Here is a 27,907-nt window from a genome sequence, read left to right on the forward strand (position 1 = left end):
GGCTCAATAAAACATACACACATCGTGAGCTTCACAAAGCTTAAATTGAAGACAGATCAGCCATTTGGAAGCCGCCTGTAGCCAAGACCCATAACCCGGTGGCCTTGCAAAACCTGGAAACCTGAGCAATGGGGAAAAAGTTCTATGGTCTGGATGAATCATTGTCCACTTAATTTCCTTCATAAGATATGATAAGACAAGAGAAGAAATCCGCAGGGGGGACTTTCCTAGGCGTTTCCTTGATTTTGCCCTGTACAACATACAATCTCAATATATTACAGTTTTTGGGCAACAGCAGACAGCGGTGGATATATATGGTGGAATTCTGCAGCTATTGCATCATGATGTCTTTTCTGTGAAACTAATACGCAACCTTGATGGTTTAAAATGTAAGCATTTAATTCACTACTTGATCGAGTGGATCATCAATAAAGAGAAGGAATCAACTTCCACCCCAATCCTATTCAACACCCAATCCCCACCCCAACCCACCCACCAGGACATCAAAGCGGTGGTGGACGGCATCGACGGCATCAAGATCTCCCAGGGCCTGGTGCTGGGCCTGAGCGACTTTGACCTCATCCGGGTCATCGGGCGCGGTAGCTACGCCAAGGTTCTACTGGTGCGGCTGAAGAAGAACGAGCAGGTGTACGCCATGAAGGTGGTGAAGAAGGAGCTGGTGCACGACGACGAGGTGTGTGTGTGCGTGTGTGTACGTGTGTCTGTGTCTGTGTGTGTGTGTGCGTGTGTGTGTGTGTGTGTGTGTGTGTGTGTGTGTCTGTGTGGCGTAGCCCCAATGGCATTGATAGAATGAGAGAATTGAAAAACAAATGGTAGGGGAATTATACATCTAAATTAGATACCCAAGTATTTTTTTTTTGTTCAAGGTTTTAGTCTTAAAGCTAGGAAGGGATGTTTTTGTTTCAATGTGGTATGTAACCTCCGTATAAGTATTCGTATATACTCATCAGAACCGGGAACTTCCACTTTTTCAGCCTGAGGACCCCTTGGTGGAATGAGAAACAGAGCAGGGACCCCAAGGATTTAAAAAAATAAATAAAATGTGTTGTATTTAAGCCTAGCCTGTAATAACATTTATAGATGTCTTATTAACCTAATTGGATTCTCAGTTGCGATACATACGGGTCCTGTGTGTTTTTATTTTCGAGTTCCGTAAGTAGTGGAAAAAATACAGTTAAATCCACATTTTTCTTCATAAATATATAAATAATGGTTTTACAAATCTGAAATATGGGTTGAAATGCATTTTAATTTATGCCTTTCATTATAATATAGTCTAGGTTCGATGACTATAAGTATTATAAATAGACCTGGTCTTAAATGGCCTGTATGTAGAAAAAAACAAATCCACCTTTTCTCTGTTTCCTGCAAGGTTTTTTTGGTTTCCTATGGTGAGAACTGAATGAAGACTGGATGATTCAGTAGGTGGGGGGAAGAAGCATCTCTTCATCGACTGCCAAATCAAATAACCAACGACAACAACCTTTTTCTTTTTTTTTTTTATGTTTATGGCAACACATGAACGCAAAAAAAAAAAAAAAACAGCACGTAGGGGCTTTAGCGGTTAGAGCGCATCATACCGATTCTGCTTCTCTGGGTGTCTCAGGTGCAGCGTTTCCAGTTTTCCTGAGGTTTCCCTAATCCCCGCATTGAACCAAGCTCTTCCTCTGTCGTCACGGAACACAATCTTTTTTTTCTTTTTTAAAATCTTGCGTAATAAAAGACTTATGGAAAGCAGGGGAAAGGGGGCTGGTTCTGCATGAGCCATGGAGAAAATAATCTCACATACCAACCACAATATGTCATTTAAAATGCAATATAGCAATGTGTGTGTGTGTGTGTGTGTGTGTGTGTCTGTGTGTGTGTGTGTGTGTGTGTGTGTGTGTGTGTGTGTGTGTGTGTGTGTGTGTGCAGATAAACTTTTCATGCGTGACTGGAAATGAGAAATGTGAATGAAGATGTGAATGAAGAAACGCATTGTATTCTTCATCTATCTCCTGATGCCAGTTTAGGAGGCGGGATTTAAAGGTTGGGTTTGCCATTTTCAACCTGTGCCTTATGAAAATGTCGGTTCCCCTGAGATTCACCATAAGAGTTTGGAAAAAAAACAAACAAACATTCAACTACTTAAATCATGGTTTGGAAGGTGTTGCAGTCATCTAAACAATTTTGTTTTTCATTCCACTAGATGGCGCTACAGTTAAACTGCTGAACTGAAGGGACGCAATAGGCCTCATTTTTCTAGCCTAATGATAATGGTCTGGAGAATATTTTTTTCCTTTTTAAATTAGAATAAAAAACAACTATAATCCCTGCCTTTAGACCTGATCCACCCCTCACTACAGAATACCAAATTAGAATAAAATTCTAAATAAATATTCAAGATTCCATAATTAATATTCAAGATCCAAAATCCAAATTTTGGTTTTGGTCACAATAATAAAAAAATAAAATAAATAAATAAGGGAAAGATACGATGAGATAACTTATTTCCCAAAAGCATGACCTCTTGAAGGCATCAAGTGATTTGCAGACATCTGTGGAGTAATCCCCTCATCGTTGGTGTATGTACAGTAACCATTCCATGGAAGCAGTGTTTTGGTTGGACATTTGTTTCATTTATTCATGAAGTCTGCACGCATCTGAATTTGTTTTTAATTATTCATCCATTTAGGAGGCTAAAGCCTGACATCAAAAGGTAGCTTTACAGAAACCACAGACCACATGCTACTCTTAATTGCCCGATTGACCAATAGGAACGTGGGTGGAAAAATAAAGTGTGCATAATTAGAAACACTTCAAACTGATGAATTGGCGAGAAGGACTCATGTGGGCATCTTAAGCGCAATATGACGTCTGGAATTGGCTGTAAAACATATTTTCACACGCGTAGCGCTGGGAGCCGGATACTGGGATAGCCATTATTATAGTGAGCATAAAACATTAATACCTCAATATATTGGCAACGGAACGTCCTTGCCTGGGGCAAAAGCCTGTCTTATGGCTTTACTACCGCTCCATTCATGTATAATGAACTTTTTAAAGAAAATCCTTCCGAAAAACACAAAATCAGATGTATTCTGTCTGATCTTCCGTTCGTTTTTCCTTTAGATTAAGGAAAGACTATGGAATTTGTGATGGTGTCATCGAGCGATAGAATGAATGAGTTGGAACATCATGCGTCAGCAGATTCAATCCTTCATTGTCAAATGGAGCCTAAATCCTCTGTGACATCATACATTTTCAGTTGTATGGTTTCTTTGGTTCATTTACCAGTACTTCCCAATCTTGTCTCTAGAGGTGGGAAACAATATTGATACTGGAATATATCGCGATACTTCATCTTGCGGTACTCTATCGCCAAATATTGTTATTTTTATTAAAACATGGTGCCGCTGTCAACTAGTGGTGTAAGGGAACGTAGATGATCCGTGTGGATCGCCGCCTACGGTTCGAAACGCATGTGAAACGCGGATTAGTTGCAAAATGTAACCATCATAGCGCATTACAGTTTTATTGCCGTCTCGAAACAGAGTTGCAATGAAAAGAAGACAGACAAGACAGATTTGTGCTGTGATTTACTCTGAAGTGCAATGATTGGTTAATGGTACGTCGCGGTGCGTTGCTGCTACTTTACTACGTTGTGAATGAGCTGGACAGCCAATGTCGCCGCTATGTGTCTGCACGTCTGCCATATTGGAGCGGTCAAGATCCGCTAGTACAGATACACAGTGTGTATTCAGATATACAGACTTCTCTGCAAAATCGACTGTAACTCGCTTAATTCTGAAACGATTTTCACGTAATGAAAGTAAGTTTGTTATAAACGTGAATTTGAATATGATTCTGGCTACTTATTGGAACTAAATTCAGTTACTGGGGGCAGATCTAATTATATTTTTCATTCACTACCATGTTTAAAGGAAGAAGGTATCATGCGTACCTCATTGCTTTAAGCTTTAATTTAACAATTGAGTATTGATAGAATATTCTATATATTTTGAGCTATTATCTAAACATTGGACATATTTTTGTTGTACATTGTTTCTCAGTAGTTAAATTCAGTGAAAGTGACACCCCAATGCAGCGAATAAATACATAACTGCTTTTTGCCTTTTTAGGGGTATTTTTTCTTCTTCGGTTGCACAGATATCGTGTATCATATAAAAATTGTCTTGCAATGTATCGTGATACCATCGTTATGGTGGGCAAGGTATCGTGATAGTATTGTGTCGTGAATCCCTCTGCGATTCCCACCCCTACTTGTTTCTGCCACAGCACACTTTTTACAAGGACATAATTCCATGGCACACCACTATCCTACTAACCACTAAAAACGTCAGAAACATGGAGAACTGGGCTTATTATTACACTCCACTAATGGTGATGCAAGACTTGCAAAGGATTCGTTTGTAGCAAACAAATCTTTTAAATGACTCAGGAGTCGGGAGCCACTCCGGTCAAAGAGTGGGCGAGCGAGTGAATATTTAATTCACATTTATTAATTTATTCATTTAGTAGACACTTTGTCCAAAGCAACTTACATGAGAGGCTAGTGCAGTATGATAAGTACTTATGTTCGTGCATTATGTCAAAATCACTTAACAGCGAGTCAACATCAACAACTCATGTGTTGTTAGTGTATTGTCAATACAACAACTTAAAGCCAGTCACAAGTGAAAATAATATCTGAGGACTTCATCCCAAGGCAAGGCAAAAAAGACAAGGCGTTTATTATATTGCATAGTTCTTATTGAATGTGACTGATTTACTCTTTTTATACCACCAAAATAAACCGCTTTGACAGGATTTAAAGTTACTTTGTTGAATTCCATTCACAACTCAGAACCAAACCGACACCATGGGCTTCACCAACTGAACCAAACGAACCAAGAGTTGGAAAAATCGTACAACTCTTTTTACTGAGTGAGAAAACCGAATCTCAAAAGAGTGTCAAACCTTTCATCGCTGGGTACAGTTGGCACTTTCAGGGTGACACATGTTCTGGTGAAAACAGAGCTGATATCCCGGCTAGAACTGATGAGTTAGATCAATTATTACAGACTTGAAATTTTGATCTTGCAACACAAAAGCAAATTTTCATTATTTATTTTTTTTGAAGTGGAATTCACAACCCACCAGGTGAGCTTTCATTTATTTGAACCCCACGGGAATGGCGGTCATTCAGGAGACCCAAAGATGAATGAATGTGCATGAATTCAGTTTTTCAATTATTATACTATATAGAACATAACACCTGTTGACAATCGACAATAGACACTATTTTGTGTTGTGTAGCCACCATCGCCTCTTACCTGACACAATTTAGCTGGGTTTGAAAAGGGTTAAAAAAATGAATAAATAAATAAAAAGATGGCTCGGTTGTACGTGCGGATAAGCGGAGCTCTCCTGTATACAAAATGAGTGAAAGAATACCTGAATTTGGCTTTGGTGTGTAAATACGGTGTCAGGTGAGTTCTGCTTTTCTGCCCCATGTTAAGTACCGGAGTCTGACGAGTGAAAGTAGAACAGGACTTGCATGTATTCAGCGCAATCGGCTTTTTGCTTATTGTCGGATTCCTCTCATCCCCGGTGGGCAAGACGCACTGTTTTAATGAGATGGGCCCCGAGCCAGAGCGTTTGACCTCTGTGTGTTTTGTCCTCTGGGCTAAAATTGCAGTGGATGCCAAACACAAACTTGTAACCCGGTATTTCGGGTTCAAGTATGGGAAAAAAAATCCCAACGTCCACAAAGTTGTACTGCTTGTCTGCTACTGTTTGGTGTGCAGTCGTATCTCTTTAGTCCACACAGCCTATAGCTGCCTCAGATTTCAGTTTTGATGGGCAGTGTTTTGCATTGGGATTCTTTTTTTTCTTCCTAAATGGCACTGTGGAGAAAAGCTGAAAGGTTACAGACAGAGACCACTTGAGGATTGTCATCTGTGGAAACGTTTACTTACCTCTCTCGGCACCTCTTCACACCTCCATCATCATCTCTCTCTTCAGGATATCGACTGGGTGCAGACAGAGAAGCACGTGTTCGAGCAGGCGTCCACCAATCCCTTCTTGGTCGGCCTCCACTCCTGTTTCCAGACAGAAAGTCGGTAAGTGGTTGACTCAACGCTCCCTCAAAGTGCCAGCTTTCCCATGACGTGTAACAGAGAAGGCAGAGATCGCACTCTATTTCTAAATGCATTTGAACCTTTTTAACGGGCTTTAACGCATTTTAGTCAAAATCGGCATCAACAAAAAGAAGGAATGTTTATATGATCTTTTCCTATATATTAGCATTTATTGGCAACAGTAGGCACCGTGGTATCACTGGATTTTTACAACGATAAGCGATATGGAAGATTTGCGTACTGATTGGTCCAACAGCGTTTGCATCATTTTGATTCTCCATTGAAAGTGACAAAATTAGCAATTTCACTTGGACTTTAAAATGATATCACATAAGAGTTTTGCATAGTTTGGAAACTATACTATAATATAGTAAATTATACTATATGATGGAACTGTGTTCCCTACAGGAGGCCTATTCAACTGATGGTCCATGTATTAACACAGACTGGCCCCTTCAAAGAATTTGAAGGTTAGGCAATGGACTATAGCTAAGTAATGTCTGATGGACATGGAAGAGGTACAGGCAGCCATTGCAAGGGAGGGGATTGATATGAATTTGAAGGACAACTTGCCGTAATAACCCATTTTTACATAGAGACAGAATGTTCGCGGTGTAACCACATTGACATTTTTGTGTCCATTTCTTTACTCCTAGCTTTTCAATCCATAACTTTGTCTTCTTCCATTCAAAAGGGTCTCAAAGGAGCCTTTGAAAATGTCTTGCGCTGGCTTAGACGTGGCTCACCTTGGCCCTCATTTCTAGGTTGTTCCTCGTCATCGAATACGTGAATGGCGGCGACCTGATGTTTCATATGCAACGACAGCGGAAACTCCCGGAAGAACACGCACGGTAAGCCTCCGAAACCGCCGACTTGATCAAATGTTATGAGAAACTTGGAATTGGTGTGAACTTTTCATCGCGTACAGTATATCAAGTCAAGTATAATCCCAGGGGTTAATTCTGGTGAACACAGAGCTGCTATTGGGGCTGGAGCTGATGAATTATTTCAATTATTACAGCCTTGTAATTTTGATCGGGCAACACAATACCTTATTAACATTACTTTTTAAACATTTTCACATCACACCTGGCTGTGATTTACTTTTCTTTGATTCAATTTAAAGTCATAGTCAATCGCTTCTCCTCCTATTTCACCAAGACGTCAACATTTAGGAACTGTTGTTGATAACAGAGGATATCCATGTTTGTTTCTGGTGGCGTTTACATAAAGGAGATGTATTCATTAACGAACAATTTTGTTGTATATTCATAAGGGCGCGGTGGGTGAGATGAGCCTAGTTCATTTTGTCAGTGTGTAGAATTGGGCTTTGATGTACAAGAGTGGGTCAGCTACATAGAGAGGTTTTTGGACAGTCCATCTCCCGTGCCTGCCCTCCTCCGTAGCCGTAGCTTTTTTTTCTTTTCTTTGCTTCTCTCCGCCGAACATGTAATTGTAAAGATGTAGGAAGCCAGCAGCCAAAGCTTTGTCGCTAGGAATAGCCTCTGCCGAGTGGAGGAGGAGGAGGAAGAAAGCCGCGACAGGCAGATTCTTGATTGGATTTGGGTTAAGTTGACACGGCTCCCTTGGCTTGTACGGATGGTGCCTGCTCGTGGCAGAATGACAAACTACGCAGGGAGCAGCGTGGGCTAATTGAAAGGAAGTCAAATAGGAGAGCGGGGAGAGTGGGGAGTGCAGGCCGCAACGCCAAACTCCCCTCCTTGGCTTCTTTTGTGTTTGACATCACAGGGTTATATGCAGGCCCAGGGTGTGTAGATCTTGTCACCCTAGCCAAGGAGAAACCCTCAGTTTCACCTGAGTATCATCTGTCACTGCTCCACGGAAGCTCCACGGTGTCTCTTTTACTCAAGGTGCCTTTTAAAGCCTCCTTTGCTGCAGTAGATGATGATTGATTATCGTTATGGTTATCCAAGCTGCCCCGCCCAAATAAAACCATTCACACGTCAAATAAAACCATTTTTCAACAGTCATTCTCCCTCTATATGACTGAATGACTGCAGCCACTTTGAAAACAAAGTCTTTTGAGCGTGTCAGTTATCCGTATCGAGAAATTCTCTGTTTCAAAACATTCATTTCATTTGAGCGGCCGCTATTACCAACGCCAGCTAGAAGCTGGCGTTGGTAAAGTGTCGGTGAGAATCTATCACTGGTTGCCATTGTTGCTAAAGCGTGACATTCATGACATGAAAATGGAGGTGGCCTTTAGGATAAGATAACATTTTATTAAACCTGGGGGAGGGAGGCCAGATTTAAAGGCCAGTGGTGAATGGGTGTGACCAAACACAAGGGCCTAAACTTAAGAACTACTGGTGCTAAAAATCAGCTATCTGAGGAAGATGCATAGCGGTGACTGTGGAATCAATGTGTCGCAGCGGGGAGCGCCATAGAAAAAAGATCAAATAGCTCAGATGTGCGAAAAAATCTGGAGGTGGCCTTTAATAACATCCTCAAGGATTCCTTTAAAAAAAGGTTCTGCCGGATAGCACACTTGCCCATCTTTCCACTAACACGACAAAAAAACCGACGCGAAAGAAAAACTCCTACTTGTCGTTTTTTCCCCCCCCACCTCAAAAACGTAATGAGCACCCATAATTCATTGTGCCTGTCTACTTATGTGGCTCTCACACCGAATGCGGTGCTGAAAAACGCCGGATCAAAGGCAAAGAAATTTAGAGAGGCAGCACTGGGCCCCTATCAGGCCCCTGCGATTTGACAACGGCTGCGTGAATGCAAAGCAGCATGTTAATCACCCGGCACAGTCATGCATATTCATGAGCATTGCTCCTCCTAGAGAGCGCCTGGCACACAGCCCTGGTTCCTTAGGGAGGCCGGTCAGTGCACATTAGATGGATGGTACGACTGATGCCAATGTGGATGCCAGGGATGAAACAATGGGACAGGTTGTTGGGTTCCCCCACCCCCTCTCCCTGTTGAACATCGCTACCCACACCTCCTTTGTCTCAGCGGCACTTCGTGCTGGATCACTACGCACAGAGAGAGTTCAGCGGGCTAATGCAGGCTTATCTCTTTGAGACACCGTGTGTAGTGTCTAGCCACACATGGAGCAGAGTACAGAGGGTGGTATTGACCCCCCAGAGAATGAAAATCAACAAGGCCTCACGCCGTCTGTCTGTAAATAGTGCAATGATTGGTGTACAGTAGAGGGTTTTTTTTTTTTTTTTAACAGGGACAAAAATTTACTGAAGTGTTGAACTCACTGCAACCAGATTAGCTCTAATTGGCATTCTCTAACGTTTAATTGGTTTTTAACTCTTCCATTCTACACAATCATAGGATTTTTGACCTGCTCCAGCTTTGACGAGAACGGACAAACAGTGCTGTGTTGAAAAGGATGAACCTGTGTGGTTAATTCTTAGTCTAGAGACACTTTTTTAACCATGATGGTGAATCATCCTACTCCAACACCTATCCTCATCGTGCGACTTCGGTAATTCAGGACACAGGGCCATGGCTTCCTTCATGAATTGAAGCCCCAGTTGCTTCGCGCCCCCCCCCCATTAGACACGGGAACCCTTTCCCCGTTGTTATAATTTATTATGATTATTTCAGATTTTACGCCGCGGAGATCTGCATTGCTCTGAATTTCCTGCACGAAAAGGGCATTATCTACCGCGACCTGAAGTTGGACAACGTCCTGCTGGACCACGAGGGACACATCAAGCTGACAGACTACGGGATGTGCAAGGTAAGTGATAAGAACCCTCCAGAAGGCTTCGCGGTATACAGATTGGTTTGGATTGGAACAGTGCGGAGTGGAGCATTGGTAGTGCTGAAGGGAGCCTCTTTTCATCGTCTACCTCTACACTATTCTCGCCTTCAGAAGTCTCTTCCCAGTTATGCTCCATCCCTTACTGTGCTTTACTCACGACAGAAGAAAAACTGCTTATCTGAACCTCACTTATCCTAACTTAACATCCAGCCAAAGCGGCTTATTATCTGCCTTTTCCCCGCCAGCTACACAGTATGTCGGCCAGTTGCTATTTCGAATGCAATAAAATTGATTGATTTTAAGAAAAGTATCCTGTATGTTTGTTCATGTTTGGTTAACCGAACACTTCAGAGTCCCAAAAAAGTCATTCCTGGGCGGGTGTTTGGATCGCTGAGTATCTACTGTTTGTGCTTCTTCCTTTGTGTGCCTTGCTTCCTGCCGCCGACCGTCAACCCAGGAGGGGATAAGACCGGGAGACACCACCAGCACATTTTGCGGGACACCCAACTACATTGCACCGGAGATCCTCCGGGGAGAGGACTACGGTGAGCGTACGGTTAGCTGAAGGACAAATCTACTAGTCGGTGTATACATGAAGATCAGATGACTGTAGATCATTTGACCGTGTAGGTTCCATACCTCGAATTAAGCCACAAATCTTTACCAGAAAGGTCTAAAAGAAAAAAAACAAAAAACCTAGACAGGCAAAAGTTATACAAAAAAAAAATCTAATCTCTGCTTTGATCCCCAGGCTTCAGCGTGGACTGGTGGGCCCTGGGTGTGCTGATGTTTGAGATGATGGCCGGGAGGTCCCCGTTTGACATCATCACTGACAATCCTGACATGAACACAGAGGAGTATCTCTTCCAAGGTGAGAGAGAGAGAGAGAGAGAGAGAGAGAGAGAGAGAGAGAGAGAGAGAGAGAGAGAGACTTTGTTTAATCGTGTGGCGATGATGTCTACAATGTAAATCCTGGACTGTTACGTTCTCCAGTAGAACTTACAGCATTGTTTTTTAAGTTGCATAATAAAACCTGGTAGTTTTTATAAAACCACCGGAAATGGGGGATGGTGGCTCAGGCGGTAGAGCTGGTGGTCTAGTGATCTAAAGGTTGCTGGTTTGATCCCAGGCTCCTCCTGCTAGCATGCTGTAGTGTGCTTGAGCAAGACACTTAACCCCTAATTGCTCCTGATGGCTGCGTCCGTCGGTGTTTGAACAATTGTAAGTCGCTTTGGATAAAAGCGTCTGATAAATGACTAAATGTAAATGTAAATGTAAATACATCTTCCTGTTTTTCATCAGAATCAAAATCTGTTTATTTGGCTACATTTTCATATATTTTCATAAAAGTACATTTTTCATATATGAGGAATTTGTCATGGTGAGGATTTGTGCATTTCTGACAATTATCCTGAACAGTCTGAAGAAAAAAGTATAATTTACAAAAATAGCAAAAAAAACAAAAAACACAAATACCCAAATATAGTTATATTTAACAGATTTTTATATTTAACAGATTATGCAAAGTGAGATTGGATGCACAGAATAAGTTCTAGGTATATGTATAAATTATTATGTTATTACAAAATTATTACAATGAATGATTAGAATTTCTTGTTTTACAACAAATCAACAAAAAACATAGATATTGATGCAAATTGACTTCATTCCACATTAAAACTGTACTTTTGAAAATGGCAACTGTCCCAATCAAATATGCAGATGCTATTGCCGTTACATCCCAAATTCCGGATCCGAAGAATAGGAATACTATGAAATGTTGGGAAATGGTCCTCTCAAATAATCAAACACGGGTGAAACTGACGTGTACCTCTGATGTTTCATGTTTGCAAATCAACACAACACTTCTAACGCTACTCGAGAACTACTGGTTTGAGGAAAGTGCAGCAATACGGCATCAGGACGGAGGAACCTCTTCAGTGGGTGCAACTGCATTAGCATTTGTATTTCCTTGAGCCAGATGGTACCCTAATATAGCACGCCCCCTTACCCTGTCCTCCCGCCTTTCTCTCTCACACACACACACACACACACACACACACACACACACACACACACACACACACACACACACACACACACACACACACACACACACACACACACACACACACACACACACACACACACACACACACACACACACACAGAACCCTGCTGTAACAGACATTCCTCCGTACTACTATAAGCCTCCTGTGACGCACTATATCTCTGCTGTGCCCGTCCATGCCATGGCATGCCACCGCGGCTAGCATCTGCCGCCTGAATCATCCTCCTCCCGCTCTGCCGGCTGAATGGCGGGCTCCTGAATGCACTGGCTGCCAACAGAAACCAGCCCCCTTCACCCTGAGGTGCCGCCCAGCCATATGCCATCTAGGTAGATCCTGTGCTAGCCAGGCCAAGCTGCTGCTGCCAACCCCCCGCGCCTCCGAATGGCGCTCGATGGAGGGTCAGACGCAGATGCAGACACAGAGAGCCTGGCAGCGTCCTTATTTGTTTTCCCTCTGACGGAGGAGTGGCAGCGAGGTGCCGGGTTTGGTTGTGCCAAGATGAACTCCACCAGAAATGCCCCTAACCTCCACCGACGACCTCCAACCTTTCCCCAAGAAATAACTATTGGCTTCTAGCGGGATAAAGCCAAGTCGTATTTTGCTGCACCACAAGCGACCGTATTAAAGGCCGCAACCTTGAGGGCTCTTTCTCTTGAGTGACAAATCTGACTCCCCAGCTGCCCAACCATTAGCATTCTTCCTCTGCCGTTGGGAATGGTCAGTGGCACAAGCTTAGCTGCCGCCTGCCCTTGATTTACCCCTTTGCTGTAAATCCTGTACAGTCTATCTGGGAGTAGGCAGTTGTAGTGCAACCCCCTCCTCCCTCGTAGTGCTGAGAAAGAGAGAGGCCCTGCTGCCGCTGGCTCAATGCCACCCTGCTTCGCCAGGGCTGTTAAAGCAGCCCTCCGCCATCACAATGCCATGATTTTGGCCAGCATAAACACTTTGAGGGGGACATCTCCCCATTAGGACTGTTTTATTGAGGTAATACATCCCGTGGTAACTTCTATGGTGATATCTAACGTTTGCTTTCCTTGTGAGTTAAGCGTTTGTGTGTTTGCATAGTATACATGCGGCAAAGAAGATTGAACCTGATCGTGAATTCATGGTCCTGCGGAGAAGGTTGCATTATTTTTTTATTCCAGGACCTTTTCAAAAGAAATAAAACAGGCAACCCTCAAATTGACAGATTCCGCGAGGATGTGTGAAGGGCAAAAAAAGCTTGGGAAAAGAAAGAAAGAAAGTCTATTTTTCACTCCCACACTGCAGACGTGGTCACCCACAGGCAGACCCAATTGTGAATCACCAATTGTCTCCCCCCTCCCCCCCCCTCTCTCTCCTGACAGTTATTCTTGAGAAGCCCATTCGCATCCCAAGGTCTCTGTCGGTGAAAGCTGCCAGCGTGCTCAAAGGCTTTCTGAATAAGGTGAGGGTGGCTTCATCCTTATTTTGGGCCGGTCTCTCACTCTCCCTTTCTCCCGCTCAGACCTTTTTCCCCGGGGAGCGATGTCGAGTCTCCCCCAGCGCAGAGGTGAGGGAGGGACGCCCCAGCCTTTTAACTTCTCAATCATTTCAATAACGGTAAAAAGGGGATGGCTGTGCGTTCATATGTACACATCAGAAGAGGGGTGCGGACGGCCTTGCAGTGTTTCCACATGTATTTATCCTTTACCAGTCACTGCTGTAATTGTTTTGATGAGGAGAGCACATCCCTGGCCTTAAGGAGTCACGGCGGGGGGGGGTACATGCTTACATGGTGTGCATGATGAAACAGTGGGGGCCGAGTTAATTGGCTGCAAATTTTGCGGCACAGCAGTTACTTTAGCCTTCCAGGAGTCTGTGTGACGTAGAAAGATATTACAATTAAAAACAAAAACAATGTATTACGCTCCCGACCCACCACCAGAAGTTATTACTATTCACGTAGGGCAACAGGATGTTGAGCTAGTGTTTTAGATTTTGAGGAGAAAAGAGGATTAGCCAAGATTTTATTTGGAACTATTGTGCTTTTTAAAGATTCCCCCCCGCTCCTATTGTCAGGTATTGGATGAGGCAGTGGGGGTGCGCTGATACCCCGCTCTCATAAATAATAGAGCAGCAGAAGCACACACAAAAAAAGAAAAGAAAAAAAAGAAAAATTAAAAGGAAAAATATGAAACTGAAAATAGAAAATGATCCCCGTTTCCGACCAGCTGTCTTCTTCCCAACAGGACCCTAAAGAGCGGCTCGGTTGCCAAGTGCAGACAGGCTTCACCGACATCAAGTCCCACACGTTTTTCCGCAGCATAGACTGGGACCAGGTAAGAGCAGGCGAAGAATCCGTGAGAATCCAGCTTAAATTTAGAGGAACTGTTAAGGGTGGCGGCTCCGACCATGTTAGCCGATTTGACTGGAAATGTGGTTAACTAACACCCGGGCGACACTACAAGACTTTTCAAATCTTAATTGAAGATGTGATGGACCCCACACATAATGACATACCATGATAAATTGAACTGTTTTGTTCCTGTACGCTAACAGATTCCAGTCACAACCAACCAGAGTCCTAAACTCGAGTAGCCACACAGGATTGGACATGGAGCTGTGGCTACGACATTACCAGAATCCCAACTTTCGAGAAATCTCGCAAATCTTGTGCGATCAAACGTGACTTTATTCAGCTTGGCTCCAAATTGGCTATCTTTCTTTCCCACGTGACAATCCACAGACTGCGTCCTCGGCGTTCCCCCCGCACTCCAGGATATGAGATCGTAAATATGTTATAAATACATACAAAATATGTTTAATGTTTGAGATTTGCGATCGGTGCGGCCAGGACAGACTTCCGAGCAGATCGGGGGAAGTCACAAACACCCTGGCAAGATAATCTTTAGAACCATCAAAAAATCGTGACTTTGCTCACGATTGTCGGAAGGGGGGAACTGGGCCCAAAATCTGTTTGATTATCTTGTAGTGTGTACCCCGTTTAAGGGTCACAACTAGCCCGGAATGATCCTGGGGGAAAAAACACAAGGAGTATTGTACACCTAGCTGATTGTTATCGCAAATTTGACCTACATTATTGCAAGGCTAGCTACCAAATATATGAAGTTCAAGTTCAAGAGATTATTTGTCAATTAATACAGTGATACAGTGCAACAACATAGCAAACTATTCAAAGAAAAAAAACAAAAAACCTAAATTGCTAAATCGGACATTTTGATGAACCACGAAATGAGACATGAATGGAAATTCCCATGCTCACTGACTGAATTCAAATTGGTATTAAAGTCCTCCATTGTCGTTTTGCCACAAGCTAGTGTTAGCATGAGCAACAAAATAACGGCTGCTGATCGTCACTCTTGATCAATCAGAATCAAGTATTTCACGGAATTGTGATTTTCAACCTGTGAATAGTTTAAAACCTTCTTTGGTAACTGTATTGAGTGGTGAGTGGTGAACTGTAAAGTGATTGCTTGTTGCATCCATTTATCCAACAAAACCAGTGGGTAAACAAGGATTTCTTAAGGCGGACAACATTTGAATTTTAAGCTTTAGTTATAACAGTTTCAAGAGCAATTAGCTACACTGCTCATTATGAACAAACTGAATTCTGAACCAGAACCAAATAAATGCTCCCGGGGGCCATTTTGCAAGAAACGCAGCACTGAGTCATTTTGACTCGATTTGACTGTTTCCCAGTTACTCAACATCAACTCAACTTGTTTGTTTTTTTTATGTATTATTACGGTCTTAATTTACACATCATGGCCAGATGGAGCCCTTTGTGTATGCACGGGTGTTGAAAAATGGGTGTGACAGTTGTAGACATGGCATGTGGGCCACCCTCTCTCCTGGTGCAACAACACAAATAAAAGTGAATTTCTAATCGCATACACACATCAGTGCACAAAGCTCAACATCAGCTGTGTGCGTGTGCGTGTGTGTGAGCGAGAGTCGAGCGTAGAAGTTGCTTGAGTGATGCTATGCGACACACACAACTATTCCAAAGCAACATGAAAGTGGAATACAGGACATACAATATTCAGGGGGCTCCACTATGCAGAAAACGAATGATATAAAAAAAAAAAAAAAAAAAAAAACTTTTTAATCCCTTCGTGTGCTCACATCACTGACGCTATCTCTACCGCACGTTTTGTAGGTGACTAAGGCTCAGTCTGTATGAGGTGGTCACTGTTGACAAGAAGGGTATTAATCACCGCTTAAGTAAATTGTTAAAGTGAAAATGGTTTAGTGGGAAAACTGGCTGTCGCAGGAAGTCGATTGCCATACGGTTTTATCATTTGACTGCAGAGCTCGTCATCAAAAGATGCACAACAATGGCCATCGATGAACGTACCACCCTTTACAAATAATCTTAAGATGACCCGTGAAAAATAAATGACTGCAGCGTTGGTCAACTAAATGAATTTCACACAGTCAAACACATAGTGCAGCAACCATGTGGAAGAACTACAACTAATCTAGCATATTTTATACATTATATATAAATAATTTGTCTTCACATTCTATACGTTTTCAGCAACGATAACTGAGGAATGACAGTTGTGTTATTCGGATGTGCGTGACTATACTGGCGACAGGTAAGGCCAGTCATCCAATTATATAAACAGTGACACATAAAAGGTGACACAGATGGCAAATGCACTAGCATAAGGGGAATCTTCTTTGAGATTTGGCACATGCTGCATTACAGGAACTTTTGCAATTTCCAAAGAGCACCAAGATTATTTTTCAATTTTGTTTCCTTAGGCCAAGGCAAGCTTTCAAGGACTCACAATCAGGACATTAATCAGATCAGTGCTATCACAGTGCATGAGTGCACGCCAAAGTCCTTTCTACTTTTTTTTTTTTTTTTGGCCAACGGTACATTCCACAGCAAAACTGGGGAGAGATTTCATATTCACCAACATATACAATGTACAGTTGCCATTTAACACTACACAGCAGGCTAGTAAAAAAAAAACCCCAAAAAACAAACCTTCAACTTCCATGCATGGGATGAATTGTGAGGGTGGTCCCGAGAGGCTTGACCCCCCCCACAAATAAGCAGAGGAGGGGGGCTGCTCCAACAAATCAGAATAAAGGAGGCACTTATTGTTGTTAATTAAGAAATTATACACAAAAATGATAATTAAAACTCATTTGATATGCCTATCTGCAAGACCTGTTAGTCACTTAGTTAACTGAATTGTTGAGTTGTTGGAGTGACTGATTACAAGCACAGTGCAATCAAAGTATCATCAATGCACAAATTAAGATTTTTTTTCATAGAAAGTTATCATTTGATGTGCAGATAACCTGCGATGCTGACTCTGGCTTTGCTAATAATTTTTTGTTTTAAAATTTCAGAATAATAGAATATAAATATAAATATAATATAGACAAAGAAATTCTAGAATAGGCTCCACCCGTTAACAGTCGAACAGCAGCGTTTATTTATTTATTTCAGTAATCAGCTGAAACCGTGTCTGGTGGTGTGTTCAAAAACCTCTGATTTTTGAGGAACGTCCAAAAACTTTAGAATTTTCAGTCACCTGTCTTTGACAGACCTAACTGGTGCATGGCTGAACTTCAATAAAAAACACATGGTAAATGGTTTGTATTATTGGGTTGATATTAAACAGTGCTGAAAACATAAAAAAAAAATTCAACATTCCCTTCTCAACAGCATGTATGCTCTCTTTCAGATTTGTAAAAACTAGATTTTATTCGTGGAAAAAAAGAGAAATGTGGATTTTCACATGGGCCATTTAAGACCAGGTCTAGATAAAAAGAAATGCAGTAATCAAACCTGGGCGAGATTATAATAGAACCCAAAACAGGATTCCAAAGCCCATTTCAGGTTTGTGAAACCTTTATTGTTTGTGAAAACAAGAAAAATGTGGATTTCACCATATTTCATTTTTTCCCCACACAGACCACTCACGCTCCGTGATTGGTCCACTAACAGAACTAAACTAATGGAAATAAATCGAAATCTAAAATAAAAACACACAGGACCCGTAAGCATCATAACAGAGTATAAACATAGGTTAATAAGGCATTATAGAATCGAAAAATGTCTTTATTTGTCATCGTACAAGTAGGCTACAATGAAATAAAACCTCTTCATTTGATCCATCCTATACCTAGTATCAGTGGGCAGCTGCAGTGCAGCTCCTGGGAACCAACTCCAGCTCTTTTTCCAGTGCCATGCTCAGGCAGGAGTATTAACCCTAACATACATGTCTTTTGATGGTGGGAGGAAAGCCACACAAACACGGGGACAACATGCAAACTTCAAACAGAAAGGACCAGGCTTAAAATGCAACACAAATGCTCAGTTTCTCTATCCGCCATGGGGTCTTTGGGCTGAAAAAGGATGAAGACCCATGCCCGAGGAAAACCATCATCATTCATTGTTTCTTTTGGTTTCTGGGCATGGTGATTTGCACACAGTCCATCCATTCTTGAAAATATAATGGTGGATAGGGACATTCCTATCTCTATGACCTATTCCTTAAGGTGGCTTAACGGACCACTAGGGGGCCACAGGTTGAGGAAACCCCTTAATTTAGTCCCAATTGGAGCAGATGAAATAACGCTTAAATTATGATTTTGAAAGTTTGTCCTACGCAGTGTAATCTAGAAATTTGAGAAGACTTAACATGCAAACTCCAAGGCAAACATATTCAAATGCCGCTAATCCAATACTGATATGAAAGACGCTAAACAAAACCGTTTCCCCGTAACTTCTATTTACTGTGCAGTGCCCAGAGCGGGACGATTGGTTGGGGTTGAGGGCGGACTACGGGGGTGGGGTGCAAAATCGTCAGGGCGCATTAATGAGCGCTGCCACTGCACCCCCTGTGAAGTGCACACCAAAGGAGAGATTGGGAAAGGTATCAAAGCAGAGCACCCCCCCCCCCTCACTCAGTTTCCACCCCCCACGTAACAGAGGATGGCAGAGTGAGGGAGTGCGCCGCCGAACGTGTAGGGCTGGCGCACTCCCGCCCCTCAAACTATGAACCCGTCTCTAGACCTGACAGGTCGCAGCGCTATCTGTGTATTTATTTATTGATCTATTGATTTTGACTGCCGTGGATGCCTGCGCCAAGGCGTATTAATATCAATCATCGCCATCCCCTGGGGGAGAACTGAGGTGCCCCCCACCCCAAGCCATGACACCTTTGAATATCATTTACCTGCCTTCTCCCCCCTCCAACAGACACTGCCAGAGAACTGTCATGTTCAGTTACATTATTTGTTTTATTATTATAATTACTATTATTTTTTTTATTATTTTATTTCCATCATCTTGTTGAAGTGAAATTGATAATTTAGTGCTGAGGGGCTGAGGCTGTTGATTAGAGTTGCTGAGTTGCGAGGGCAGAAGTGACTATGTTGCTGCAGTTGAGTAGATAGTCGTGTGATCTACTCCGCTACTTAGTGTGTAGTAGTCACACTTTAAAAGTTACCAACGGTGCACATCATTTCACCTGGGGAATCGGACTCACTTTTGCTCAGTCATGAGGACCTATGCCATGCCGGGCATGGAATATTACATGCTACATACTACATGTTTGTGAATACTGGCAAGAAAATCATCATCACCAGTTGTTAGATTCTTGACATTCAGAGACCTTAAGGTATTATTATCGGATATATTTGTATTTAAATGGTCCCGTAGTTTAACATAGTGAATTGCAGCTTGACTCTTAAACGCGGGATACAGAATTCACATCGACATTGTAATATACATTGAAAACTTAACCTATCCAGTAAAATACCCTGATTATCCGCAAAACTTCCTCTGCATTGCCCATTATCACACACACACACACACACACACACACACACACACACACACACACACACACACACACACACATACACACATACACACACACACACACACTCCCTGACAGGTCCTGTGATGTCAGGACCCTTGAATCCCCCCACAAAGCCCTGGCTCTCACTCACCTCTTTTATGCACCCTTCTGGCCCTGGGGCACCCTCCTCTGGATGTGTGTGTGGACTGGGGCCCCCGTCTCTTTCCTAGCTTCATTACCACCACACAGAGCTTCCCCCTGCCCAGCGACACATCATAGAGCCACGATAGAGGGAGGCGGAGGGCTACAGTTGGAAAGATGAAAGAATTGGCAATACGGGAGACAAAGAGACAAGAGATGAGAGCATCGGAGATGGGAAGCGGGCGTGGGTTGAGGGGCTGACGGTGCGCCGGAGGAGTAGGTGTGCTCCAGGAACATGGGGAGAAGCGAAAACGGCACAGGGCGAGGCCCAATTTGGGCGGGGAAACGAGTGAAAGAGAGGGAATGAAAGGAAGGAAGGAAGGAAGGTGAGGGCAGACGTGGAGAAAAGTGCACGCAACGGAGTTGAGCAAGTTGTTCTGTGTTGTTTGTTTGAAGTTCTTCCCACGGCCACTTTGAACCTGTGATGCTAATGATGCCGGAGCAGGTGCCTTCAAAAGAAACCTTGCGAAGGGGGAAAAAAATAAATAAAAAGGAAAAAAAATACAAAGCCTTGAAGGATGTAGACACAGACATGCACAACTAACAAACAAACATCAGACCAACTCCAAAAACATGATTGTGGTTTTAGTTTTGTTCCACATTCTATGCATCTCTACAATGCCAAAGTGACCCATTCACACATTTCAACATCAGGTGTCCTTCGTGGATGGCAATAAAGTATAGAAGTCTTAAAGATGTAAAATAATAACTCTGTGCTGAACCTGTCCTTGTATCAGTGGGAAATAATGAAAGAAAATAAGAAAAGGAGAGGTGGGGCCCTTTCTACAAGCCCTGCATTGTCATTTTCACTGTACACTGATGATGAGACTTTATTTTCTTATCTTTTTTTTTTAAGCGGGAAAGAGTGGACCAGACTGAAACCATGGAAACAAACGAGACACACACACACACACACACACACACACACACACACACACACACACACACACACACACACACACACACACACACACACACACACACACACACACACACACACACACACACACACACACACACACACACACACTCCCACTCCCACCGTTAAATCACTCCGTCACAATTACACTGCGGCGTCCGCAGTGTTTACTTTCTGTCCGTTGCCGCTCTTTTTTCCCGGTTGCCTGAGCATCGTCGCCGGGGGTTGGGGCTGTTTTGCCCTTTTCCAGCGCATTTAACTAAAATATAAGCTGCGTATTGAGTGCTGGGAAATGCGCTGGCCTACATATTTGTGTCTGTGTTCCACATGTTGAGTCACTGGCCCTATTTTTGGTTTGCCACACCATCTTAGTTCATTTCCTATGTTACAGAAGTGGCCACACATCATTTAACGGTAGCGTGGTAGGCGAGTATATAGCTGATTCTTGGTCAATTTTTACTGCATCAAGTCATCCGTTGTCCTCTGGGCCGCAAAAACAATACATCTGGACACAACTTGGATGGACCAAAGACACCTTTTCACAAGTACCAAAGTACCGATCTGATCGATACCTTTTACTGAACAGTTTAAACTTAAGACAGGTCATTAGAACACAATGATTAACACATAACCCCACTGTTCTCTATTAGACATCTTAAAGAGTGTGGGTACGACCACTACTAAATAATGAAAAGAAGAGATTTGTTTTATTTTGTAGGGGTGGAAAATAGTCAGAGTAAAAATAAACTATCCATATAAAAGTGTCTAAAACTCCTTTCACCACTACACCACCACCCTTACAACCAACCACCATCCAGATTCAAGCTATGTTAGTTATAAGATCAATAATTATTTTATCATTTCTCGAATGAGTTTATCAGGTTAATGGCACTGGGAGTAAAGTCTCTTAGACCTGGCCTTTGGTGGTCTGAGCCTAAAAACAAACTCTCCTTCATGGGAGCCACTTAAGCAAAACTTTCGATTTGTCACAATATTAGGAGTAATTGCAGGTTGCAATGTTGTCCTATCAAACACTGTTCAATTAACACCCAAAAAGGTATTTGGGGTGTGTCGAAGAGGGGACTGGCACTTTTATTTTGACATTATCATGTAAAATTTACAAAAGCAACATTTGTTTTTTGTTGGTGTTTCTGCTCACGCAGCTGGAAAAGAAAGTGGTGACGCCGCCCTTCAAACCTCAGATCACAGATGACTACGGCCTCGAAAACTTCGACACACAGTTTACCAATGAACCCGTGCAGCTAACGCCAGACGACGAGTGAGTACCTCTGCCCAAACATTGTTTTGGATTGCCACACTTGTGTTAAACATGTGCTGAAAATATATAAGAGTCAAAGAAGCAAGCGCACTGTAATGAACGCCATGCTTTCCATCAGTGTTGAAGGCGATCAATTCATTACCCTTTATGCCCTCTCCACTAGGCACTGAAGTGCTGTCGAGCAAGCGGCTAAAAGTGTTATGCAGATGCCAAATATAAAATGACCATTACGATGGCAGTGTAAATGATGAATGAGGAAAGTCCATGATTTAGAAAAAGTGTTTGTCGCTGTCAGTTGGGGGGCTTTTGTTTGTTGAGTGAGCCATCAATGGAGAATCCCTAGTTAGATAAAACTTCTAAAGGAACCCTCAAAGGAATAGCATCGTCTCTGCATGGGCCCTCAAACCCCAAAGCACTCCTGCATTCAATGAATGGGGGGGAAAAATAAAACCCCAACATATTCTCTCGAGCGTCCCAACAAAGACGCCTTTATGCAATCTGGGGTCATCCAGGCAGACATGTTGCCCTTTGGGGATTCGGTTAGGATTCTTGTTTTACGTCAACGTTGAGGAGGACAGGCTCAAAAAAGATCGAGCACCACAACAAACGCATGGCGTGTGTTTCATTGTTGTGAGACGGTCTGCAGCCAGAAGACAGAAAAAAACACCAACCAAAACACAAGCAGAGCCTTTTGTTTTCTGTCGTCCAAAAATGGATTCCATAAGACCCTTGCAGGCAGGCCAGGCTTATAGCATGCAGCGTTCTTTTAAAAGTAGTCCTTTAGTTAGTTTGCTCCTGAGGCAACGGTGTCTGTTGGTTCCTTCTCATATTTAACATATTCAATGTATTTCAGGAAAAGGTTAGCTATTTTCTCATCGTGCAACATCACTGAATGCTTTACTATTGAGGAACATACTGCTTTGCTGCAGCTTCTCACTGTGCTTAAATTACATTTCAGCACAATGAGAAGCAGATTTAAAGTGTTGTGTATTAAAGTCATTTTTGCCGTGGCTGCAGTATATTCAAAACATAACGTGGTCGCGGTAGTTTGCCAGTAGGAAGCAGCGGCTCTTACGTTAGCACGGCTATAGCCAAAACAGACGATTTTCTGGAAATGCAAAACAGCCAATAAAACCCTGAAAAACCTGATAAAATGCTGCCCTTTCTTTTCTTAGACTGGCCGACCGAGTTTCCCATTTTCAAAAAGGAGATTTAACACTTTTTTTTAAATGTTGAAACATTTTCTTGTTGTACTGCACAGTGAGAAGGTGCAGCAGAGTGTTAAGTTTCTTAGTAGTAAAACGTGAAACTGAAGTTGTGCTATGAACGGTTTTAAATGATAGGAGAGGTTGAATAATAAAAAAAATTATCTTAAAGCAAAACGATTGTTAAATGCCTGATCAAAAAGTGAAAATTAAAAGAACCGTACAGCAGGTACCCATTGTAAGACGCGCCATAAACTTTTTTTCAAGTTACTTTAGGATACAGGACAAGCATCTCTGGAACTGGTACCTGGAACCTTCCCTCTCAGCACTAATTATACATGGGAAGTGAATACGCTGTGAATGCTTCTCTGCATGACAGGGTTCTAACTGGCTAATGCTGTCAATTAAAGCACAACTCAAACAATTTCAAGAAATATAATTTTATTTGGGGGTGTCTGTGATTGACTAGTGATGGGTTTCCATCATGGCAGCTGAATCAGATGGACGGAAGGATGGACGGGGGGGGAGAGAGAATTGCAACACTTTGAACATGCGGTAACGGGAAATGTCTATGGCATCCGCTGTTAATGGGAGCCTTATTAAACGCTCGTCAACCTCTTCGCCCTGACAAGACGCCTTTGGCTGCCAACCCTGCTATCGCCCCCTTTGCCATGAAGCCCCCGGCCATTACGCCTGCTGCAAGCCGTCAAATTCAAGCTCACCGGAAAAAACCCTCCCATCACCGGCTCATTAAAGTCGGGGGTCCGAGGCAATGCGGCTCATCACGGCTGCGGGTCCCAACGAGAGGGTGGGGGTCTACACATCTATGCCGACGCCTGGGTTGAGCGGCAAGTCGAAAGGGCGCGGTGGTAACAACATATCAAACGCGCCTGCACATCAAAAAGGGAGACTCACCGCCCCTCCCCCCTGTCTCCACTGGTCTTCAAACCCTCTCTTTTCTCTGTTACCAAGGAGAAGGGTGATGTCACCCACTCCTGCAGGGGGGGGGCTGTGCAAAAAGGCACTTTACCCCCCCCCCCTCCACCTCTCCTGCTTGTGTGACAGGTTTGGCAAAGGAAAAAAGGGAAAGGCGAGAGCCGTGTAGTGAGGAGAGAAAGAGAGTGGAGGAAGGGAGCGGGGACAGCCCCCTGTGTTAAGAGATTTACTTAGTGCAGAATTAAAACCCAGGCGCTGAGGGGGCCCTGCCAGCAGAGGAAAAAAAAAAAAAGAGGATTGGGGGGGGGGGGGGGGGGGGGTGTTGCTTGTGCCAGCTTCCTGACTTCACCGTCACTCTTACGAAACGGCAGCCGATCCTGCCATGGCCATCGCCAGGATCTGGCCCGTTACCGAATTCCCTCCCAGTTGAGTCTGTTGCTTGAAAACACTCTCCCGTCAACCTTGCTTACTGACTCTCCGACAAACATGAACGTGGGCGAGTTGCATTTTCTCTTTTTTTTTTGTAAACCAACCGTCCTTGAACGGTTGGTTGCAATGGCATTGCGTTCTTAACACATTTCTGCAGACACCTGAAAACGTGTATGCTCCCATCCTCTCTGTACTCTTCTATATTGTATTCATTCTCTGCCCTAATCTTCCCTCCCTCCCTTGCATTACTCCTCTCCAGTCAGCATCTGGAAATGCTTTCAAGCCTTGCTTGGGAAAAATAAATAAAAAACAAAAATAAACAAAACACTAAAAAAAAAAAAAAAAAAAAAAAAAAAAAAGGAACACATTTTGTGCTGTGAGCACACTGTTTGTTTTGGTGGGCTTCCAAACCTTTCCTCCGCTCTTTGTCTTTCTTTTGGTCTATTTGCTTGTGACTCTTATCCTTCGGCGTTTAAATGCCATTCTCCTTTTTATCCAACCGCGACTGTCATCGACTGTTGATGTGGCCTTCATAAGAAACCCCACCCAGCACGTAAGGTGACATGGAAGGAGGGAACATATATTTGTTTAATCGCTAACACAACCCCAGTACCCCAACTGACCCGGGACTGTTCCACTAATGCCTTTGGATGCTTGACCCGTTTCATCATCGTTGTCACTGTCGCAGACATGAGAGACCCCACCCAGTGGGGCCCTAGGGAGGTGAAGTGAGCACGCCTACAGCTTCAGGCCTTGTCTTCTGATACGAGAGTGGGATGCATCCGGCCACTCTCCTACCAAGAGGCCTGCTTTGCTAAACACACACACACACACACACACACACACACACACACACACACACACACACACACACACACACACACACACACACACACGATTAGGAAAGAGCCTGTTAACTACAGGAGAGGCAGCAGCAATGTAGCCAGGGAAGCACACTTAAGCCGCTTTCCCATTTGCATTGAAAGCCGTAAATCTATTGGCAATATTGTATTGTATATATTGTATTGTAATAATATTGTATTGGCGTCATCTGGGAAAATGATTCGGTCTCGATGTTCGGTAAAGGTCATTCCTTAAATTTCCCCACTTTTTTACGAAAATATATTTTGTATAAATATTTAAATTATTTAAATCACTTGCTTTTTGGGAAGATAAAAAAAAAAATGTTCTGGAAAAATAGCACGTCTAACACGAATGGTGGAGCTCGGCTGCAAAGACGAGAAACTGCAACATGTCCAGTCGCTACGGAGACAGGTCTTTATATTGTTAAATGTTATTATTTTTCTCCTTAAAAATACCACTCAAACCCTCGACATGTCTTTGAGAGTTAGGGGTGCGGTGCCTTGACATTGGGCTCAAGTGCTTCACTTGACCACCGGCTGCACAGCAGGACGGAGCCGGAGAGAAAAGGAGCGGCCAGGGAGAGAGAGAACGGGGGGAGAAAGTTCCTTCTGCATTTTACTTTCATTGTACACCTCTACAATTACACTGGGTTAGGGTAACCCGGCCCCGTCAGCAGAGGGAAGCGTCCGCGGGGCGGGGAGACGGGAAGCGGGCGCTGGTGTAAAAAAATGATTATGTTGCCTAGTCACGCGTGATAATAGACACCTCTTAGGCGAACGTTACGCACAGTATCCATATTAGTCATCATGTGGGAACACTCCGCACGGCCTTCTGTAAAGGAGGCCTATGTGGGAATGACTAACTACTGGCTTTGCCGGATATTTTTTATCCAGCAACGTTACAGTTTCCCTGTGGGAAAGGGGCTTTATTGTTCCGCTCAGCCAGTTGGAGACCTGGGAGGGGGGGGGGGGGGGGGAGACATACTGTACATACATACATACACACACACAAACATATCAATGGGCCAGCCACCCCTCATCAGAAAAAAAGTGGGATCATGTCCTGTTACATGGGCCACTCAAATCACACCCTCACACTCCACATGCACACCAGTGGAGCCGCAGCATTCCCATTTATACACCCCCCCCCCCCCCTCTCTGTTTGTCCCTCTCTCTTTCAGGGACGTCATCAAGAGAATAGACCAGTCGGAGTTCGAGGGATTCGAATACATCAACCCTCTGCTGCTATCCATGGAAGAGTCTGTATGAGCGAGGGAAAGAAGGGAAGAGAGAGAGACTTGTCCACCTTCACCCACCTGCTGTCCGTCAGAGCCAACACCCCCCCCCCCCCCAATTGACTTGCTAAGCGCAACTCCCTCTCCTCAAGGGGAGGAAGAGGGGACAACCGATGGATGCTCAGGCAGAAGGCGACGAGCGGCAGTGCCCCCCCGTGTTCAACATGTCGGAGGAACCACTGTTCATTGGCGGCATCTACAAGGACATAAAACAAAACACAACTTTAAAAATTCACACACGCACTCTCACGACATTAACTCCAAAAGACATGACTCCCAATGCCAACGGCTCTCGTTATAGTCGCCTTCTTCTCCTTCCTCCCTCCCTCCCCGTGGATTCTTTTCTCGCTATTCACGCAATGCCCGTCTTTGCGCTGACAAGTGCAACTCGGCTTTCTTTGTGTGCGGAAAGGAAAGTGGATTCGATCTGTGCCTGCCCGGCCTCACGATTCCCATCTCGCAAACCCTGAATGAAAGACTTGACGGTTCCATGTCTGAACCTGAACATTGATGTGCACTTTTGGTTTTGTTTTTTCTTTTTTTTTTTTTATTTCTTGGGGGTGAGGGTGACTAAAGCATAACAAGAATGTACAATGACAAAGGAAAAACAAAATGCTAAGTTATTGTGTATAATAATGTAGGTAGTGTACCGAAATTGACGATGCCTTTTTATTGATGCAAGCGGCACATTTCATGGATCAACCACAAACTTTGTGTTTTTTCCTGGTTATCGTAGAGAGAAACACGTGAAGGAAAAAACAATGGGAGACAACTTTTTATTTTAAGAAGTGCCTCAAATATCCAATTACAGTATCTCTTCTGTGTGTATCGACTTGCACTTGTCTCGCTTTGAAAGCCTTGCTGTGGTTGCTTACCTCAGCTGGTGCTGTCGCACCTGGTCTAAATTTGCAGGTCTCTGAATGGAATATTTAAGAGCACAGTAGGCGGCCGCATTCCCGGCACACGCACACGCACACACAACCACACACACACACACACA

At 43.4% G+C, this 27,907-nt stretch overlaps 1 protein-coding gene across 1 annotated transcript in view; it reads left to right on the forward strand.

The window, feature by feature from the left end:
• Nucleotides 1-27,004, forward strand: part of prkcz (protein kinase C, zeta) — a gene marked incomplete at its 5' end in the record, with an annotated part of 107,865 nt that extends 80,861 nt beyond the window's left edge. Inside the window, 10 exons of the mRNA XM_080015165.1 lie at nt 500-694; nt 6,028-6,125; nt 6,908-6,994; nt 9,735-9,870; nt 10,352-10,439; nt 10,646-10,765; nt 13,313-13,392; nt 14,177-14,266; nt 22,064-22,179; nt 26,794-27,004. Of these exons, the coding sequence (XP_079871291.1) occupies nt 500-694; nt 6,028-6,125; nt 6,908-6,994; nt 9,735-9,870; nt 10,352-10,439; nt 10,646-10,765; nt 13,313-13,392; nt 14,177-14,266; nt 22,064-22,179; nt 26,794-26,881 (1,098 nt within the window). The 3' untranslated portion in view covers nt 26,882-27,004. The remainder of the gene's footprint in view (nt 1-499; nt 695-6,027; nt 6,126-6,907; nt 6,995-9,734; nt 9,871-10,351; nt 10,440-10,645; nt 10,766-13,312; nt 13,393-14,176; nt 14,267-22,063; nt 22,180-26,793) is intronic.
• Nucleotides 27,005-27,907: the final 903 nt, after the last annotated feature.

Source organism: Zeus faber (genome assembly GCF_960531495.2).
Source record: "Zeus faber genome assembly, chromosome: 15".
NCBI classification, from domain to species: domain Eukaryota; kingdom Metazoa; phylum Chordata; class Actinopteri; order Zeiformes; family Zeidae; genus Zeus; species Zeus faber.